Raw genomic sequence first — 20872 nt, 5'->3', positions numbered from 1 at the left:
GGCCTTGCCAGCCCCCTCCTGTGCCCCAGTTCCCAGGCAGCTCTTAAAGGGACCAAGACGAATTAGTGAGGGGCAGCTTAAGGGGGTGGGTGCAGAGGAAAGTGGATGGTGGGGAGAGGATTAGGTTTGCCAGAGTGGGGGTATGATGCCTCCTCTACCCCCCCACCCCAAAGCCCCCAGATTTCTCAGTCTTGCCTTTCCCTCATCCCATGCGACCCCCATGTGGGCCACCCAGCTTCAGACTACCACCTCCACAGATCCTGGCCCCTATCCCCCTTGGGTCCCTTACCACTTCCTCCCCCCCCCCCATATTCGTGCCACCTCAAGCTCCGGTGAGAGCTGCCAGCTGGCACTGACTGGTACTGGGCAGGGAGAATCAGCCCACGGATCTTAAGGGCCTGAGGCTGGGCCCCAGAGGGGGAGGGAAACCAGCACCTCAGAGCCACTCGAGGGCATAGGCGGAGGCACCTCCCCTCCTGAGTGCCTCTCCAAGTCTTGTTTCCTCAGGAGAGGGGAAAGAAATGGAACCCAAAAGACAGCAGACAGACAGACAGCGAGCCTCAGAAAACTTCAGTTCTCATGTCACTCCTTGGTTCAAACTCCCCGCTGGCTCCCCGGTGTCCATGGCATTCATCCCCAACTCCTTGGCGCCCCCCTGTCCATCACTTCAGTGTGGAAGGCGCTAGTCCCCAGTCACCCTGGATCCTGACTGTCCGCAAGTTTCGGTTTATATCATATCTCCTACGTGGAATATTTCCTCTCATTTCTACCTGATAGAATTCTTCCCGTCCTTCCATGTCCACCCCTAAAGCACCCCTTCCTCCGTAAAGCGCTTCTGGGCCTTCTCACAGTATTCTGAGTTGTCACAGTAGCTCCTGGCAGGCAGGGGTCCTGGGTGCCACCACTGTCAGGCTCTCGTCCCTAGGTCCCAGCCGCCTCACTTAAAAGGGGAGTACGCCCTCTAGTGGTCAAGGTGAGAATTGCCTCCATCTCTAGAAGCGACCGGGCAACAAGTCTGAGGTTCCGGAAAAGCGCTCTGGCCGGGTGATTCTGTTTCTGAGTCTATGCCTTTACCGTATGTATAAAGGGCCTTCTATGTTGTCGGTGGCTGCGCTAGGCACTGGGGACTCAGCATGGATAAAACAGGCAAAAATACCTGCCCGCGGTGTAGGTATTCTGGCACGAAGACAGAAAATGAACAAACACACACATGAAATATGTCCAGTGGTGTTAGGGGCCTGGAGAAAAAGCAGGGAGGGTGGCTTGGAAGCGATAGGGCTCAGGATGGGGAGAAGGATGCTATGTAATTACATTTGGTCGGGGAAAACTTGACTGGATGGTAACATTTGGAGAAAACGAGAGAATAAGTCTGCAGGTATTTGATGGGAAAAGTGGTCCAGGCAGAAGGAGCCACTAGTGCAAATGTCCTGAGGCAGGTGTGTGCTTTGTGTATTCTGGGAACACCTACGCGGTCACTGGGGCTTGAGTGAACACAAGCAGAAGCGATGAGAATCGAAGCGGGTGATTGTCACGCCTGGGTTTGCGTGTCATTATAAGGATTTGGGCTTTTACGCTGAGTGCTTGGGGAAGACTCGGGGGGGGGGGTTTTGAGCAGAGGAAGTAACCAAACTGCTGCTGAGTGGAGCACGAGCAGGAGACCAGTTAGGAAACTAACACCGCCGTTGGCGGTGCTGGTGGTGCTGCTAAGAATGGACAGGATTCAGATATACGTTAAAGGTGGAGCTGGCAGCATTTGCTAATGGATTGAATGTGGGGGATGAGAGGACGCGAGGAGTTAGGGAGGAACTGCAGGTTTTTGGCCTGAGCAACTGGAAAGAAGGATGGTCACCAGCGGAGATGGGGAAGATTCCAGGCAGAGCAGATTCGGGATGGTGGGGGGTAGAGAGAACTCAGGATGCCAGTTTTGGACTTGGTATAGTAACTTCGGGATGCCCTTAGACCGTTAAGTGGGTATTTGTGTTTGGAGTTCAGGACAAAGAGGAATGGGCTGAACCGTAAACTTGGGAATCCCAAGCACTGCGTGGACAGCATTTAAAGCCATAAGCCTACCGGAAGCCTGTCAAGGCCCAGTGGAGACAGAGAAGGAGAGCTGAGCCCTGGGGCACGCCATCTTGTCAGAGGTCGGGGAGAAGAGAAAGAACCAGCAGTGTAGGCTGAGAAGGGTCAGAGAGTGATCATCGGTGACAAACAAGGTCAAGGAAGGTGAGGAAGTCACCACGGGGCCAGCAGTGTGCGGGGCATGGGAACCTTGACAAAAGCAGTCTCTTTGGAATGAAGAAGGAAGCAGGAGTGAGGAGGGGAAGTTTGAAAAGAGAGGAGAAGGTGTGAAACAGTCACCTGGGGAAAGGGGACAGGGGCTAAGGACTGGAGCAGCAGGTCGTGAATTTAAAGCAAGACCGTTCGGCAGGGGAATAATCAGGGTTTCATCCTATTACCTGAGAGATCGAAAGAAAAGGTATTCACCGCAGCATGATTTACAATATATTAATAAAACTGAGTCAGCGAACCATCCCGAAGGGATTGGTTAAACGGGGTGTCGTATAATGATTCAGCCATGAAAAAGTACATCCCTATCACAAACATGCTCTATGGAATATTTGCAAAACATGATCTTAAGAATCAACATGAAGAAGATAATCTTGACAATTAAAAAATTAGCAAAAAGGGGCCGGCCGAGTGGCGCGTTGGTTAAGAGCTGGCTTGGGACGCCAGAGGGCCCCGGTTCGGATCCCACATATGAGAGCCAGTGACACTGCCCTCTACAGCCAAGATGCTGGACAACAGCTCAACCTGGAGCTGGGCTGCCATGAGTCACCAGCGACGGCGTAGGCTGCGGCCCCTGCTGCAGTGGTTGCCATGGGCTACCGTGTGTGGCCGGCCGCCAGCGTGAGCTGCTGTCCAGAGGCCTGTGACTGATCTGCCTCGCCTGGAAAGAGCGCAATGATGGTGCCAACTTGGGCCAGTGAAGCAACATCCTCCACAACTAGACTGAAGAACAAAAGGACAGCAACTTGTCTGTTCCCCTTCCCCCATTTCCCCAGCACTGTTCCCATCCCCCAATTCCCCAATAAAAATCTTTAAAAAAAAAAGAGTACAAGGAATAGAAACTTGTTACCAGAGTAAATGCAAACAAGCAATACACATTAATGAAAAAAAATCAACTTCTCTTCAAAGAAACATAATTTGAAACAATCATGAAGGATAATTGTTTCCCTATCAAGTGGGCAAAGATTAAAACTGACAAAACTTGTGGTATTGGGAGGCATATGAAAGGAAGTGAGTCCTGCTGAAGTGAGAGTGACAAGGGTCCAGTTTCTCTGGATGACATTCAGCAATATTATCGATGGCCTTTATCATGGGATGTATTTCACAGAAATTCCCAGAGGTATGTGCAAAGATGTACATTCCAAGAAGTATTATTTGTAACAGCCAGGAGAAAACTGTAAATGTGTGTATACATTTGAAAATTGAAAAAAATAAATGCTCGAAGACTCCCACCGAAATGTTCATCACAGTGGTTATCGCTGAGTAGTGGAAAGACAGATGGCTATTAGTTTTTCTTGCCCTTTTCTACCCTCTCAGTAATGGCAAAGTATTCCTTACACAAAACAGAAAAAATAACCAGTTATGTTAAAGTCATGTTTATAAACTCTGAAATAACATTGGAAAGTTATGGAACGAACATAGCGGCATGTTCGTTAACTGAGAAAAGCAGGATTCAAATTTCAGCCACTGTGAGATCTCAGGAAATCCATCAGCGGTTGCCTCTGGGCGACTGAAAAGGGGTGACTTGTTTCTCAGTCTTACTAAAGAGCATGTGTTATATTCTAATCCCCACCCCTCCAAAAAAAAATTCTTTTGAAATAATCACATGTGGGCTGCTGAGTGCCAAGTGAGTGTCCTGTGAGGTGACCACGTGTGCAGACGCACCGGCCGCGCCGCATGACCAGCGCGCAGCAGTTTTTGCGGACTTGCTTATCCCCTCAGCCCCCCCCCCCCCCCACCAAGAGCGGGGACCTCGCCTGTAGTCCCGGTGCTGCCCAACCCGGGGTCCGCGTGGCCGAGCCCCCATGCGCGGACGCTTGGCTGGCCGGGGGTGAGGCTCTGGCGCCCCCAGGTGCCCGGCTCGGGAAATGCACGTGGACGCCCTCAGGTGGGACTCCCGCCCTCCGCTGATGCGCTCAGGGCTGGGAGAGGGTTTCCTTTTCGAAGCTGCCCACCTCAGGCAGGGACCCCTTTCCCAGCCCCGTGGGGAGTCAGGCGTTTCCAGCATGACTTCAGAGGTTTTTCTACCACTGATTTTGCTTTTTCCAATCTGCTTTCCCATGATCCCAGGCATGCTTTTTCTCACTGACTTGACTACAGGCTCAACAACTCTGCCCCAGGGAATGTAAATTTTTTTTTAAAAGATTTTATTGGGGCATTTGGGGAGGGTAACAGTGCTGGGGAGTCAGGGAAGGGGAACAGACAAGTTGCTGTCCTTTTGTTCTTCAGTCTAGTTGTGGAGGACGTCACTTCACTGGCCCAAGTTGGTATTATCATTGCGCTCTTCCCGGGTGAGGCAGTCGCTCGCTGGCCATTGGACGACCGCTCACGGCGGCTCAGGAAAGCTCACGCCAGCTGCCGGTCATCCCCACTGCAGCCTATGCCATAGCCGGCAACTCACAGCAGCCCAGCTCCAGGTCAAGCTGTTGTTCACCATCTTAGCTGTACAGGGCGCGGCATCACTGGCCCTCATGTGGGATCTGAACCGGGGTCCTGCTGCTCAGAGCTGGTGTCCCAAGCCAACTCCTAACCAGCGCGCCACTCGGTCGGCCCTGTAAACTTATATTTTAGCATCACCATTTTTTGTTCAGAGGGGGAGTATGGTGTCACTGGAGCATGGCTGCAGCCAGAGCCCTTGGGATCCCTGCCACCTACTAGCTGTGTGGCACTGGACAATCTAACCCTGAGCCCCTGTTTCCAGGGGCAAAGGGGGACAGGACAGGATGAAGGCCGATGAGACAGTGCAGAGGTTTTAGTCTATACAGGGCCACAGAAAGGTTGGCACCGCAGCTTTTTCCCCGGTTGGGGCCCTTTCCCTCAGTCCGGAATCATTTCCTCAGCTTATAATCCCCACCCCACCCCAGGCTCCTACTCTGCCTGACACACCCTGGTCCACAGCAGTCCAATTTCTGAACTGTAAGTTCCCTGAGGACACTGACTGTGTTGTCTTGCTCATCTCTTACTCTCAAGCTGAGTGCAGACTGGCACCAAGGGACATTATCTGCTTGTTTGCAATCAGCCCGCTCCTTCCCGGGTACCCTCACTAGTTTCTACTCCTGGAGATGGTACCACACTCAGACTGGGTCCATGTCGTGCTCATGCTGAGCTCAGGGCCCAGCAGGTGCTGGTGGGAGGGAGGAAGTTAGGAAGGAAAGAGCCACCTTCGGGCCCCGCCTCTGAGGGACTCCATAGGGAGGAGAACCCCGACATGGGTGGGCGTCGCTTCCGTCCCAAGCCTCTGCCCACCAGCCACCACAGACGTGTACCCAAAGGAGCTCGGAGGGCTGCATCTTGTCCCCCTAGAGCAGGGGTGAGGCTGGGCAGCAGCGAGCATCCTCACGTGGGTGACCGCACGTTTGTGTGTCTGTCCCTCAGAACACACGGTGACACCCACCAACAAAGACATCACAGCAGCCAGGGGTAAAAACAACTAGTGTATTGATTCAGGGAGGAGCGAAGGGGTGCAGATGGGAAATGTGGAGGCAAGGGGATCCTTAGTGTTTGCCAAAAACCACTGCCACGCACCCCCCCAGCCCTGCTCACCTTCCTCTTGGGGGGGGGAGTGGCCCGCAGGCTCTCACCCCTTTAATAAGTCTCCCTCTTCCTCCTCCCCTGCACCCACTTGACCTCGACTTCCAGTGACCGGGCAGAACCCACCCAGCTCTAAAGCTGGGTGAAAGCAGGTTCAAACTAACGTTTCTCCCCCCTCCATTCACCCCCACCTCATCCCCATCTCTTGTCTATATAAAGTACAGAAAAAGCAAGCACAGCTGGGACCTGGGAGAATCAAGCTCCCCCCAGGGCTGGGGCAGGGTTGAGACTGGGGGTGGGCAGGCAGAGAGGCCTCAGCCATGGGCACTGGACCGATGGGGCAGCCCAGGGGCCCAGCGCAGCCCTACTCCCTTGGAGGCTGGCTGAAAAGACTCCACGCCTGCCTCTCAGGCACCATATTCTTGAGGTCCCGGGGGGAGGGGGTGCGGGGGGAGGCAGCAGGCAGGGCAGAAAAGCAGAAACTCGGCTCTGTGAAAGCACCCCTGTCCCTTGGCTCCTGGAAGAAGCCCTCTTTGGTTTTAAGGCAGATATGGAGTTTCACGGAAGCAGGGAAAAGAAAGAGCAGATTGAGATAGATGCTTTTTTTTTTTTTGCTTGTGTTTTTCCTTCAGTATAAAACCACTGTAGAAAATAACTTCTCTTAGAAAAAAACAAAACATATAAGAAAAAAAAACCAAAGGGGTATTTTTCTTTGGCTTCAACCCCTCTCCTGTGACGGGCAGGGAGGGGGTGGGCGTGAGGTGAGGAGGAAGCAGGGGGCCTCCGCCCCCACCTCTGCCTGGCAGGTCCCAGATTACATGATGCTGCAGTTCTGGGGGTTCTAAGAGAGAAGAGAGGAGAGGGGAGGTGTGAGCACAGTGCCTGGCCCCGTACCCTCACCCCCAACCCTCAGCCCTGCCCCTGCCCTCCAGTCTGGGGCTCAGGCAGGAGGGGCAGGACGCAGGAGTGGACTGTCTGGGATCTCGGGCTGCAGGGGGGAGGCTCCCACTCCCCCGGGGTGCGGAAGAGAAGGCTGTCCCCCTCACAGGGCCACCCTGTCCTAATCCTCAAGGACCAGGGTCCTCTGCCTGTGGGGTGTGGAGGCAAAGGGACAACTCACCTGGGTTCGGGGACTGGAGTTGCCCAGGAGGTAGGAGCGGGTGACCAGGTTGTCCCCGAAGCTGCCACCCCCACTGCCCCCCACACTGCGGTAGCTGCGAGTGACTGTGACACTGGAGGCAGAAGAGCCAGAGGAGATGGATCCGCCCACCTGGGCTCCCGAGCTGCTGGCAGACGCCTTGTCGGCGGGCTGCCCGCATGTCCCACACAGCACAGTGCGTGAGCGCAGGTTGTACTCGGCAGGGTCCCCCGAGCCGCTGCAGTGGGAGCCCTGAGGAGGGAGACATGGCTCAGGCGAGACTGACAGCCCAGGCCTAACACCCGGCTCGGCTCCTGCAGGCTCCACTGGGTAGGATGGTGGGGCTTTGTGCGCAAGGGACCCGAGGGAGAGTGGCCTGCAGGGACTGGGAGGCTGGGTTGGGAGGACTGGGAGGGAAGACATGAAAGGGTAGAAGGGCCAGGAAGACTCGGGGACAGGGAACTGGACTTGTGGTTTTGACTCTGTCCTAGCTACTCTAAGCTTAAGAGGGAAAGAACGGGCAAGCTTGTAGGACAGCAGGCGTGCAAATTAAATCAGGGGGTTGGGGGGCGGGGTAGGACTGAGAGAGAAAGTTCTTGCAAGAAAAATGGGGGACGAGAGGACAGGCATGCCACAAGAATCGGGAGGACCGAGAAAGGAAACGCATGCAACAGAGACGGGGGGGAGAGAGGCAGGGCTGGGTGCCCCGCATCTGTCCTCCCGTCCCCTTCCCTGGAGACAGGCCCAGACCCTCATCCTCTGCTCCCACAGAACAGTCCATGGCATCAGAGAGTTCCCACTCCCGTCCTTACCAGAGTAGGGCACCCAGACGCCTGGGTTCCCTGTTCAAGGTATGGGGAGGAGAGAGAAGAAAACCCAGGGCAGCAAGTGAAGTTCCAAAACATTCTTTAATGAAAAGACTTTTGGCATGGGGAGCCCGGGGAAAGGCTGCCCCCCAGGCCTGGCTTGGTGCCCAGTGCGGGCTCGGCCTCAGCGGCGGCTACCACTCACATGGTGGTGATGTATCAGGTCATCGCCATCCTCGTCCTCGTCATCATCGACCACAGTCACGGAGCGCACCAGCTTGCGCATGGCCACCTCCTGCCAGGGACCCAGGACAGGCCCGAGGGTCAGGGGCGGGCCAGGGGCGGGCATGCAGCGTACCCACCCACAGGGACCACCGAGTGCTGCCCCTGTGGCCTGCCCCGTGTCCAGTCTGCGCTTCCTTGTCCTCTGTGGTGCTGGAGCCAAGGTTTCCACCCCAAAGGGACACCGCCAAGCTGTCTGGGTGTGAGTGCCGTCCTGCCTGAACAATCCCCGCCATCTAACCCCCACCCTCAGGAGGCTGGGGGAGCATCTTCTGGGGTGCCCACTGGGGGGACTGTACCACAGAGCTGGGAGAAAGGGGCCCTGAACTGTCCCTGGGTGGGGGGTTGTGGTCACCAGGGGGCCTCGTCAGCGTGCTCACCTCCCCAGAGGAGCTGATGAGAGCCGTGCGCAGGCTGTTCCCGCAGCCCCAGGTGTTCTGCGCCTTCCACACCAAGTCGGTGGGGGGGCTGTGGGTGGCCCCAGCTCCTGCAGCCCAGACCTGGGGAGGGAAAATTCCAGAAAGACGTTCACTCCAGCGCACCCTCCTCAGGCCAGCTCGACCCCACCCCAGGCCACCCCCAAGTCCAAAACACCCTGCCACTCACCGTCACCACCTGGCCAGCCTTCAGGGTGAACTTTGGTGGGAAGCGGTAGGTCAGCAGGGGCTCGTCTCCATTCTGGCGCTTGATCTGCCAGTTGCCCATGGTCTGGTCCTGCCGGGAGAGGACGGGAGGGGAAGGTGGGGGATGCTGTCCAGGCTCCCGGGTGGGTTCCTCTGGCTCAGGGCGCAGGCAGGCTCAATCTGGGGCACTCCCCTCACCCCTGCACTGCCCTTCCCCCCAGGGTAACAGCCGCGCCCTGTGACACTTATGCAGTGACCTGTGGACACTTATGCTGGGCGGGACGCACTCCATACGTTCACCTCCCCCCCAGAGTTGGGGACTACCGTTCACCCCCATTTCACAGATGAGGCAACTGGTGCTCGAGGGGTAAAATAACTTCGGGGCAGCAGTGTGCGGGAGGTGCGTGCTCACCAGGGCCTGCCCCTCTCCAAGCCTCCCCGCTGCACCGCCGCCCGGCCCACGGGCCGCCTACCTCGTTGGACTTGTTGCGCAGCCGCACGAACTTGCCGTCCTCATCCACCTCCTCCACGGCCACGCGCCCGCTGGTGCGCGCGTGCTGGGAGAAGCTGCTGCGGCTCTCCGCCTCCAGCTTGCGCTTCTTGGTGATGCTGCTCCCACCCTGCGTCTGGGACGAGTGGGAGGCAGCGCGGCCGCGGCTGCGCTGCGAGGTGGGGCTCGGGGACAGGCGGAGCCTGGGGACAGAGACAAAGCGGGGGGCTCTGTCAGTCAGGGCCTCGGCAGGCCGGAGGCGGCGGGAGCACCCCGAGTCCTCCGCAGCCCACCTCTCCTCCTCGCCCTCCAGCAGCTTGCGGTAGGCGTGGATCTCCATGTCCAGTGCCAGCTTGATGTCCAGCAGCTCCTGGTACTCATCCAGCTGCTGCTGCATCCTGGCCCGCATGTCCGCCATCTCCCGCTCCTTCTCAGCCAGCAGCCGCCGGCTGGTGTCCCGCTCCCGGGACAGCGAGTCCTCCAGGTCCCGCAGCTTTGCCTCCTTGGCTGTCAGCTGGGTGAGGGGGAACGGGGGCGGGTGAGCTCCCAAGGGCCCTGAGTATGCAGAGGGCGGGGGAGGGGACACCCAGCTACTGTCCCCAGGCTCCCGGAAGGACCTGTCATGGGCTCTAACATGGCCTGGGCTGGCGACCGGAAGCCTTCCCAATACCTAACAGAAATCTCTCCTTCTGAGGCTAGAACCTATTTCTTCCCGTCACAAATGGCACAGCCAGCCAGAATAGCGTTGCTGCTTTTAATGCCTCACACTGAGCCTCGTGTGAGGACCTCTGGGTTTGGGAGGACAAGAGTGGGCTCCCTTTTCCAATGGGAAATGAAGGCTCTGAGAAGTGGAGGTCATACAGGTGAGATAAGAGGAGGAACAGCAAACAGGCCCGGTTCCGTCCCTCTACCCTCCCACCCCTCCCCTCCCCATATCCTGCCCAAACTGTTGGCCCATTCAGGAAGGGGTGAGGTGGGGCGGCACCTGCTTCTGCAGCTGGCTGAGCTGGGCCGACAGGCTGTCGATGCGAATACGGGATTGCTGCAGCTCCTCGTGGGCGGCCCCCACCAGGTTGCTGTTCCTCTCGGCCGACTGCCTGGCGTTGTCCAGCTGGAGGGCAGGGCGCAGGGTTAGGGCTGCAGAGGCCTGGGCACCCTGAGCTCCTCATCTCCACCCAAGCCCCAGTGGGCAGAGGCGGCACCTTGGCGGAGTAGGTCTTCTCCAGCTCCTTCTTGTACTGATCCACCTGCTCCTCGTGCTGCGCGCGCAGCTCCTGCAGGGCGTCTGACAGGCGGCTCTCAAACTCAAGCTGCTTCCCGTTATCAATCTCCACCAGCCGCGTCTCGTGGCGGCGCTTGGTCTCGCGCAGCTCCTGGAACCGAGGTCAGAAGTAGGTCCTCGGAGGCTAAGACCCAGGCGGCCACGCGCCCCACCCAGCCCTAACCCGTGGGCCTGCCCCACTGTGACCGGGGAGCTGGCTGCTGGCCGTCCCCATGCCCATCCACCGGCGTAAGGAAGCCAGCACACAGCTGCGCCTCCGCGCCGAGTGTGGGGCCTGCCAGCACCGGCCCCGGCACCTCTGGCCTGCAGGACCCACCTCGCTGTAGATATTCTTCTGGAAGTCCAGCTCCTCCTTCACGGTCTGCAGCCTGTTCTCAGCATCGACCCGCCTCAGCATCTCATCCTGAAGCTGCTTCTTGGCCTCACCCAGGGCGGCGTCGAGCTGAGAGGAGGGGACAGAGGTCAGGCAGAGGGGTCAGAGAACATCAGAGCCGGGAAGAGGCCGGGGAGTGGGCTGTCCCCAGCGCATCCCTTTACATGTGCGACAGAGGAGTGAGCGCCTTCGATGCCCGCGGAGGTAGTGCCATGTCCTCACTCACAGCAGCTACTCCGGGGAGGCACTGCACTCAGAGAGGAGAGAGCACCCGCCCTCTCTGGCAGGCGCCATAAAGGAGGTATGTCCGAAGTCCAGAGGGAAGAAGCCAAAGTGTGCCTGGGGCGGTAGGGGAGGGTCTGGGAAGGGCTCCAGGAGGCTGAGAGCTGAAACACAGGTCAGTGGGACCTGGGGAGGGACACTGCCGTGACCACAGGGCAGAGGACAGCATGTGCAACAGCACGGAGGTCTGAAGGGACATGTGCACTGGGGTCTTCAGGAGGGTCAGTCCTGCTGACGCCTAAAGGATGGGGTTGGGCTCGGTCATGAAGAGATGCGCCTTTATGTGCCACAAAAAAAGACCCTCAGGAGTTTGAGCAGGGGAGGGCGTTTCTCAGATTTTCATCTAGAAAGCACGGGCTGGCCAGTGCCGCTGGGAAGGGCTGGGGGCAGGGTGGAGCCCCGCGGGGGCCCAGAGAATGGCCCAGCCGTGGTTCTGTAGTCCACCTGCTGGCATCTCGCAGTCTGTCCACGGGGCGTTGTGGTGGCAGGGCCTGGCAGGGCAGAGAGCCCAGGATGGAAGCCGGGCACCTGACGCGTGCTAGCCCGGCTCTGTGCACATGAGGCTGTGACACTGGGAACAAGCCAGCAGCTTTGCTTCTGTTCCCCAGCTTGGCATGTGAGAAATTAGAGGATAGCGCAGACAGCAAAGTGTTTTGAAAGTAAAGACCACCACACACACGCCAACCATTAAGAACGCGCGTCCTGTGTGGGACCTAAACGCCAGCTCCCGGCTGGGTTCTGTGGATGGCCTACGCACCTCTCCTGTCCCCCAGGGAGGTAACAGCTCTCTATAGGAGGGTGGCCCGGGAGGCACCCATGGCCAGGCACAAGTCATTGCAAAGGTCCATGGAAATGGCTTGTGGGTGACTTTAACTTCAGTGCACTGGGCAGAAAGGAGGGTGGAGGAGGTTCTGAGGGGTGCAGTGATACGAGGACAGGTGAATGGCTCTGAGGCCAGGGGACAGGTCAGACCAGATACCTCCTGAGAGCAGCTGGGGTAGGGGAGTGAGCGTACATCTGTGTGGTGGAGTGTCAGGCAGGGTCCTGGCGGGCCCTGGGGGCGGCCTCACCTTGGCCACTTGGCCCCGCAGGTCATGGAGTTCGCCCTCCAGAGTACGCTTCTCGCTGAGGGCGGTGCTCAGTGCGGCCTCCTTGGAGTTGAGCAAAGCCTCCAGGTCCTTGAGCCGGGCCTGGGCGGCCATCAGGTCTCCCTCCTTCTTGGTGTTGCTAAAGGAGCAAGGGAAGAGTGGATGAAGGGGAGGAGTCAGTGTCCCGGGTTCCCCGGGGCGAGGCAGGTCAGCGGTGGGGCCTGGCTCTGCTGTGCCTCCAGCTGCCAGCAGAGGGCATCCTGTGCTTGGGTTTGTCGGCATCTGCCAGCCTCTGGGACGGGACTCCCACCTCCCCCAAGGTCCCCCAAATCCCGTTCCTGCTTCTCCACCCTTCCCATGACTCAGTGCTCAGGAACGTGCCTGGGGCCAAGGGCAAAGCTCGTCCCGTGAGATGAATGTTTTTCCCTCTCTCCTCTCCCATTCCTTCCCAAAGAGACAGGGCCACCTTTGTCTCCTGCCTCTTCCCACACAGGGCCTGAACCTTCCCCTCCCAGACTCCACCCGCCTTCCTTCAGCCAAGCCTCCCTCCCTGCAGGGATCCAAACACCCAGGCTCCCAGCCCTGGGCTCGTGTGTCCCTACCGCTTCTTTAGTTTGAGCGCCAAAGGTGTTGGTCACCCCTGCTAGTCCCTTTTACACTCTGGGGACTGTGGGGAGGGAAAGTCTGGTTAGAGGTCAGACAGACCTGGGATAGGACAACCAGGCGTATATGGAGTCTTCCCTTCCTCAGATCCAGTCTGGGTTCCCCTATTCTGGGTGGAGCATGGGGGTTCCAGCCTCCCCCTTCACCTCCTCCGTCTGGGCCTCATCGGAGCTGAGGGAACGCCGGCCCGACCCGTCCAGCTCCAGACACGGCCCCCGGCCTTGAACCTCCCCACTCCTCAGACAGGGTCAAGCTTTAGCTAGAACCAAGCGAACGGGGGTTGCCACTCCTCCACTTCCTGGGCCCCCGATGATTTTTGCTGGACGGTGAACTGGAGAAATAGAGGGGGCCTATTTTCTTATAAGCCTCTGGAGAAAGAACCTAAGAACTCTCCAGATGTTATGGTCCCTTCACCAGTGTCTGGTGAGGGAAAGCCACGAGGCCTGGTCCCAGCTGCCATCTGCAACACATCAGTCCTTCAGCACAAGCCCGCCACAGCAGATGGAAAAAAAAAAAGGAAAACCAAACGTGGGCCGGGGAAATATTTCTATCCTGGAAAGGAGAAACGCGGTCCTGCCAACAGACTTCTCCTGCCACAGAAGTGCTAAGCTCCACGAGACCTAACAATTCAGCGTGAGCCGGCGGCGGGAGAAAGCCAGGCTTGAGGAGGCTCTGGAGGGGGAGGCCACGGCTGAGGCAGAGTTCTGCCACCTTAGGAGATTTCAAACAGGAGTCATCTCCCCTTCAACCAGGCTCCACTGGGAGGGGACCGAGTGACGTCAGCCAGGCGGCCGCCAGCCTGCATGCCTGCTCCTGTCTGGGCCTCTGACCGCACCTCAAAACAAGCTGTTTAATGCAACGGGGTCTGTCTCCTGTGAAAAAGAGGCCCTTCCAGAACTGGAGGCTGTCTCCCCTCCTCCGTCTCAGCCAGAAAAGCTAAAAATAAAGTCAAAACCCAGCTCAGGTTTTGGCTGCCATCCGGCCCAGCGCCTGGCTAGGAGCACAGCCCCAACTTTCCATGACTTCAGAACTTTTCCGAAGCTGAGGCAGCTGCAGGGGGAGGAGGAGAAAGAAGAAAAACCGCTGGTAAAGCAAAGTGGTGCGGCAGACATGGACTCCGAGCGCCTTGGGGCTAACTCGGAGTCCCAGTAGCTCCCAGAAGTGGCCCCTCCGCCTTGCAGGCTAACAGCTGCAGCCGGCCCTACTGGGGGTTCCCAGAATTTAGAGAACTGGAGGCAGCTTGGAGTGGGTTCAGCTCAACCCCTTCCTTCTTCAGCTAAGGAAACGGAGGAACAGAGGAGGCAGGTAAAGGGCCCAGCGTCCAGCACAGCAGGGACAGTGTCCCAGTCAATTCTGGCTGCTGACCAGGACTCCTCCCCCACCTCACTGCTTCCTAAGCCACAGGTCTAGAGAGAGGTAGAGCCAGCCTGAGCTGGGAGAAGCAGGAAAAGCCAGCAGCCCAAGGGCGACTCTTCCCTAGTCCTGCTTCCCAGCCTCCTCTGACAGCAGGAGGGGAACTCCAGGAGTCCTGATTGGACACACCCCTTCCGTGGCAGAGCCAGGCCGACAATGAGCGCAGAGAAAAAGGGTGCCCTCTCCCTGCCCCCCCACCCCAGTTTACAGTCTAACAAGTTCAGGATTGTCTAACCTCTTCCCTTCCTACTGCTCCCAAAGAGGGGTGGTAGTAGTAATAATAATAAATAATAATAATAAAACGGTGAACATTCATATACAGCTGATGGTGTCCCAGGTGCTGCCCTGATTCTTACACTGTTAACGTGTCTTCACAGCTTCCCCACAAGACAGACGCTATTGCTATGTGATTGGGGACATTGAGGCACGGAACACTATGTCCTGCAGCAAGTCAGCACCCCGCTGGGACCCAGTGCTACTTCAGCACCTGTCACGCTACAATGGCCTCCACAGAAATCAAGGGGGCTGCTTTCCACTCCCTCCCGGAGGCCGTTTTAGGGCTGAGACAAGCGCTCGCACATGAGGAAACCATGAGCACAGGGGGAAGCGAGGAGCAGCCTTTGCGGTTTTCTCTCGGCCAGGTCTGGGGAGCTCCCATCTGTGGGGAGAAGCCACTATCATTCATGGCTTATGACTCAGACCTCGGGCGCTGTGGCCAGAGAGCCACACGCACTCCCCGAGATGGCTCTCCCTCCTCCCCAGGCTTGCCCGCCCCAGCCCCTCGCTAGCTGGCTAGCTGGCGTCTTTGGACCCAGCCAGGACCCCAGAAAGACCCCGGCCAGGGGTTTCGCCCAGGAAGGTAGTGCTGCCTTGCCCGTGCCCGAGTCCATTGGGGGTTGGTGGTGGGAGAGCTGGGCACGTGCTGTCTGGGTGGGGAGCTGGGAAGGGTGGGAACCAGGGGCCCCACAGGTGCGTCATCCCCAGGCTGACAATACCCGGGCCGGGGTCGGGATATCCTCTAGTGCCCACAGGGGAGACGCTAGTTTTGCCCACGTCCTGCCCCAGGCCCCCTGCCGTGCAAGTGGTGTGGGGGGGCACTCTCTCCCTCTCATCCACACGTTCCTCAAGCACAGGACTGGCCCATCCCAGCTGCCTCATGAGACAAAAAGGGCTGGGCATCCTGTTGCTAACTCTTCCCACAGCTGGCTGATCTGATCGCTGAAGGAGGGAAGACAGAGGGCTGGAGGAGGGCAAGGCAGCCGCGAGGATAAGACTAGGGCAGGAAGAACTGGGGGCCTGCCGGGCTGAGGCCGGCCTGATGGGGAAGCCCCCGCTCCAGGCCTCTGCAGGCCAGGACTCTGGGGGCTGCTTTTGGGGAAGAAAGACGCCCAGCGCAACAAAGGGGCTGGGTGGGCACGGGGCCAGGCGCTGGCCCGCCCGCTGAGTCACCCTCCTCAGCTCAGCTGGATGCCAGATATGGAAGCCAGGGCCTCTGCAGGCCTGTTTGGGCCCAGTGGCTGGGAGCAACTTGCTAGGCCCCAGGGAGGGCCCCCATTTCCTGTCTGGGCTGAGGAAGAGACAGGGGAGCAGAGATATGAGCTGGGGCAAAAATAAGAAGTGGAGGGGCAGCCGCTGAGCTGCCAACAGGTGGCTGGATGGCTCAAAAAAAAAAAAAAGACGTGGAGGGGCAGTTGGCCAACGGGGGCTCCCTCAGACCCACCCCAGTCCCCTTGCCGCACCTCTGCCGCTCGGCCCCACGGACCAGCAGACCAACGGAGTTCCCCATGGCTGCTCGGAGACCCTGAGGGAGGGCTGGACCCCAGGGGGCAGGAGAGCGCTGAGAGCTGGCATTCCCTGCCTCACAGGAAAGAGCGCCCCCTGTGGCTGGGCAGGGCAGCCTCGGTGCGGAGCCGGCGTAGGGACACCTCTCCCCTCCCAGGTGTCTAGACCTCTGGGCAGGCTGACTTTCTGCCTGGTGATGGGGCGGCTTCCGCGGCCACCCCAAGCCTCCTGCACAGTCCAGCCACGGCTCCCTTGCAATATATCCCACTTCCCTCCCTCCATTTATCCAAATACCCGCTCAGCCCTGCCCTAGGGCTCCAGCCTTAACCTGCCCCCTGGCTCCCCTTCCCAAAAGCAGTCAGCTGTTGTTTTACCTGCTGGTTTCTTGTGTGCATTTACATGGTGTCTCTGGGGGCATTTTCCTGTATGTCCCCCGATGCCCTGACACTAGGGGGGCTCATATGCTCAAGACTTCTGGAGGGATCTCCTCCTAGGCCAAGTCTTGCACTTTTACAGATGGGGAAACCGAGGCCTGGAGAAGGGCAGGCTCAGACACGAAAAATCTGCTCACCCGGTCACCTCAGGACACTCACAGCACACAGGACAGAACACAGACAGGGCACAGAGACACCCAGGAACAGAGAGGCTGGGACACGTGGCGACCTCTGCCTCGCGTACTGGGAGACACCCCAGTGAGAGCACCACAGAGAGCCAGTGAAACCGGCCTCAAACTTCACACGCTCCCACAACAAAGCCATGAGGTCTGACGTCCTCCACCCCCAAAAGGAACCAAGGAACCACTGCTTGGTTTCTTAGCCCATCTATGGACCTGCCCTCACTTTCAGGTCAGGGCAGGATGTGGAAAGGCTGGGACGCCCACCTTCCCTGCTCTGGCGTTCAAGGTACCATCCCTCTCTGGAAAGGGGGCCTTAAAAAGAGGAAGTGGGGGCCGGCCGAGTGGCGCGCTGGTTAAGAGCTGGCTTGGGACACCAGAGGACCCCGGTTCGAGTCCCACATATGAGGGCCAGTGACACTGTCCTCTACAGCTAAGATGCTGAACAACAGCTCAACCTGGAGCTGGGCGGCCGTGAGTTGCACGGCCCACGATAGCAGGTGGGTTGCCATGGGCTACCGTGTGTAGCCAGCAGCCAGCATGAGCGGCCAGCAGCCGCGGTGAGCGGCCGTCCAGAAGCCGGCAACTGATCTGCCTCGCCCGGGAAGAGCGCAATGATGGTGCCAACTTGGGCCAATGAAGCAACGTCCTCCACAACTAGACTGAAGAACAAAAAAAGGATAGCAACTTGTCTGTTCCCCTTTCCTCAATTCTCCAATAAAAAAAAAAAAAGAGGAAGTGAGGGGCAGGTGTTCTAGGACATAGGAGCCCCTCCAGCCTTCCCCACACCCCACCCTGTGAAGTTCCGAATGTCTTACACCCAGAAAGCATGTGGTAGCCCCCCACACAGCCCTACTGCTGGCCTCCCCACTCGGGCTCATGCACCCACAGCAGCCATGGCCCTGTTTCCACACGCCTCTCTTGGGTGTGACAACCAATCACACATGCTCAGGGGCCGAGGCCCATCTGATCCCCTTTCAGAGCCGCCAGGCTCTCAGCTGTCCTCCCCTCAGACAAAACCAGGTCTTAATCCAAGCAGAGGGAGGGTGGGGACGGGGGAGCTAGTGCTGCGAAGGGGGATAGGAGGCCTGTTGACATGTGCAAAACACTGCGGGGCCTGGCAGCGGGCCGGCCTGAGTCGCAGCTGCTGGGGATACCAACGTGGCAGGACGCAGAGCTAGGAGAAGCCTGCAGCCACTGGCCACGGCATCAGGGTCCTGGGCAACAGGCGGCTGGTGTCCTGAAGCGCACCCTCAAGGTCCCCTGCCAAACACCACTTTCCTTCTTCCCGGCCTTTTTCTCCAGAAATCATTCCTGTGTTGTCACAAAAAAGCAGGGGTGAGGCCTGGGAACACACCAGAAGTGGGGCCGTGGAGTGGGGAGGGATGGCCTAGGAAGAGACAGAACACTTTGCGGGGGGACACTGGCCAAAGGGAAGGACATTTAGGGGACCCCCACAAGAAGGCGACTCAGCAGTGTCTTTTTAGGACATATTAACCCTTCATCTGGTGACTCCTGGTTATTAACCCTGACTACAATGGGAGGGGATGGGATGCACCCCAAGATCAAGAACTGAGGTGAGGGAGGACCTAGGAGTTCAGGTCTCGCTGCATTCCAGCTCCAGCCTGGGAAGCTGCAGCTCTCTCCCCGGCCAGCAGAGGGTGGCAGCTTAGGGCTTCGCAGGAAGCGGGGAGGGTGCGGGGGAGGGAAAGGGGGTGCCTTGGCAATCCCAAACTGCCTCCTCTCAACTGCCCAGAACCGGGCCCCTGGTAATCAAGGGTCTCCAGCTCCCCTAAGCCAGCCCCAAAGCGACTCATGTCCTGTCCCTGCATGGGTCCCCCATCTGATTCAGACGCTCATCCCTTCAGCAAGAACACGCATCCTAGTTTCAAGAAAAAGCCGCCCCTCAGCATTTTCTCGGACTGGACAAGCTCCGGGTCTCCGGTTCACTCTCCACTCTGTCCCCATACCGTGACTCAGTCCCTGGGCTGGGCCTGGGATCCCAGCCAGAAGTATTCCTGGCTGCCACAGGCAGGATTTGGGCTTCCTCTCCCACAAAAGGACAGGGAGGCCCCCCCCCAGCCCCGCCTCCTTCCCAAACTGTCCTTTTCCTTGAAGGGATTGTTAAGGACCCAGGCCTCCTGACAGCCCAGCCTCAGCATGGGTGCAGAAACGGTGGGAAGTGGGCAGCTCAAGGTCACGCCGCCCTCCGTCTGGCTCCAGGCACATGCTGTCTAATCCCGGGGCCAGCTGTAAGCTAACAATCCTGCCTTTCCTCAGGGCCGCACTCCTCTCCCAACACAGGTCAATGGGACATATGTTCTCTCTCCTTCTACGTGAAACAGCCCTTCCCACCACCCTGAATCGTCCTTTCCTACTAGCAATGAAAGCAAAGCCTAAGCCAAGAGTGTGATGTCATAATAACTAACTGTTTCTAACAAACTTTCTTTGAGAGAGAGAGACAGGGCCTTAGTACTTGTGGGAAGTATTTCTATTGACAATAACACTGGCTGTTAATTATAGTCACATTCGTTACCTTGGATTTTAATATTTATAGCCTGGCATTTTAGAGGGCTGTTTGCTCACTTTGGGGGTCACGGCACTACTTTGGAACCTGAGGGATCTCTGGGGACCTTCTGCTCTAGGCCTTTTCTTTTATTCCTAAGGAAATCCAGAGAGAGGAGGTGATTTGCTCAAGGTCACACAGCAATTGAGTGGTAGGGCAGAGCCTAGAACTAAGGCCATCCAGGGCCAGGGCTGTTTCCACTCCCCCACACTACCTGTCATTTTGTTGGTGGGCCACCCTGTTAAGGGGTGAGGCCCTGCAACCTCCCCTAGTCTCTCTCCGGATAGCTCCAAGGTATCAGAGCTTGGCCTGTGCTCCCATCAGCACACTGGGGGCCCAGGCAGGTAGGAATTAGATGAGCTGCCCTCGTGTCTGGGCCTCTGAGACAGACGTGGTCTCGGCTGCTGCAGCTGCTGGAGGTGGTGAGGGGCTGGGGAGGAGGGAAGTGAAGGGGAGGACAGCAGAGGGCACAGTTGGTAGGTGAAGGCGTCTCCTACCAGTTGTTCTGCCAGCTGTCCCTGGCTTCAGCCCTGACACCAAGTTACTGAATCACTGGGGGTGGGACTGGGACTGGGGACAATGGACACATCCCAAACAAGGGTGAGTCTCAGGCTCCTGGAGGCCAGGGAAGTGCCACCCAGGGGCATGGACCGTGGGAAGGCAATCGGGGGGCCCTTGTAGGAATTACCGTCTCTTGCTTCTCTTGGGCTCCTTAAGTACTACTCAGCCCCCAGGTTTAGCTCACCTTCTGCTTTCCTTTTGAATCAGAATGTGGCCTTGGGGGGGAGGGGCGGGGCAGAGATGACATCAGGAGGTTCCCTCAGGTGAGGACTGGGGCCCAGGTCTCCTCAAAGGCCTCCATCCAAGGGCACAGCCTTCTTCGGACCCAAGCAGACAATTGTGAAGACAAGTCCCAAGGCGGGATTCACAGCCTCCCAGAGGCCTGTCTCCTGATCCATGGCCTGGCAGGGCCCTGGGTCTTTCCAGGTACAGGCCGGGCAGACCCGTGACCAAGTGTTAACAGGCCCTGGCAGAAGAACAGAGCACCGAGGCATCACTGGTCCCAGAGCAAAATCTCCAGAGCAGGAGCTAGCATGGGCTACCCCACTCCATTCTCCCGACCTTCCAACCTGTTCCCTAAACTAGAGGGGTAGGCTTAGTGGTATGAGCACTCAACTGGAAGTCAGGAGTGGACCTGAGCTCAGGTCCTCCCCTGTCACTCCCTGCTGTGTGACACGGAACAAGCCTCTACACCTCTGTGGCCTTTGCTGTGCTTGTCCTGATGAGAGCGTGGATGGACCCGGGCCTGCACCCACTGCCTGTCCCCACCAGGCTGCTGCGTAAGGCGGGCAATCCAGGAAGTTGTCAAGTACAGAGGCCTCGTCCGGCGGGAAGAGACGCTTCTGCTTTGTGGGTTGGGAGCTCCCCGTGTCTGACTCAGCCTTCCTCCACCAGTTCCGCACGGGAAGAGCCCCGCATGGGAAGAGCCCGTGCCGGTCCCACAGCCCAAGCCCAGAACTCTGGCCTCAGCTCTAGAACACTCATGCACATTGCCTGTCTAGAGCCCTGGTTCCAGGCCACCAGAGAGGTCCCAAGGAAGGGGACAGAAAAGGACCCCGGGACGTTGTCGTGGGGAGTGGGGAGCAGGCGGGGT

General features: G+C 58.3%; 1 protein-coding gene across 1 annotated transcript in view; it reads right to left on the bottom strand.

The window, feature by feature from the left end:
* Positions 1-5707: 5707 nt before the first annotated feature.
* Positions 5708-20872, bottom strand: part of LMNA (lamin A/C) — a 39887-nt gene continuing 24722 nt past the window's right edge. Inside the window, exons 3-13 of the mRNA XM_019662592.1 lie at positions 12164-12320; positions 10755-10880; positions 10359-10529; positions 10142-10267; positions 9450-9670; positions 9140-9359; positions 8650-8757; positions 8424-8543; positions 7967-8056; positions 6938-7207; positions 5708-6658 (exon numbers count right to left, since the gene is read on the bottom strand). Of these exons, the coding sequence (XP_019518137.1) occupies positions 6632-6658; positions 6938-7207; positions 7967-8056; positions 8424-8543; positions 8650-8757; positions 9140-9359; positions 9450-9670; positions 10142-10267; positions 10359-10529; positions 10755-10880; positions 12164-12320 (1636 nt within the window). The 3' untranslated portion in view covers positions 5708-6631. The remainder of the gene's footprint in view (positions 6659-6937; positions 7208-7966; positions 8057-8423; positions 8544-8649; positions 8758-9139; positions 9360-9449; positions 9671-10141; positions 10268-10358; positions 10530-10754; positions 10881-12163; positions 12321-20872) is intronic.

This window comes from Hipposideros armiger, unplaced genomic scaffold (assembly GCF_001890085.2).
Source record: "Hipposideros armiger isolate ML-2016 unplaced genomic scaffold, ASM189008v1 scaffold_378, whole genome shotgun sequence".
Lineage (NCBI taxonomy): Eukaryota > Metazoa > Chordata > Mammalia > Chiroptera > Hipposideridae > Hipposideros > Hipposideros armiger.
This window is presented reverse-complemented; position numbering and strand designations above follow the sequence as displayed.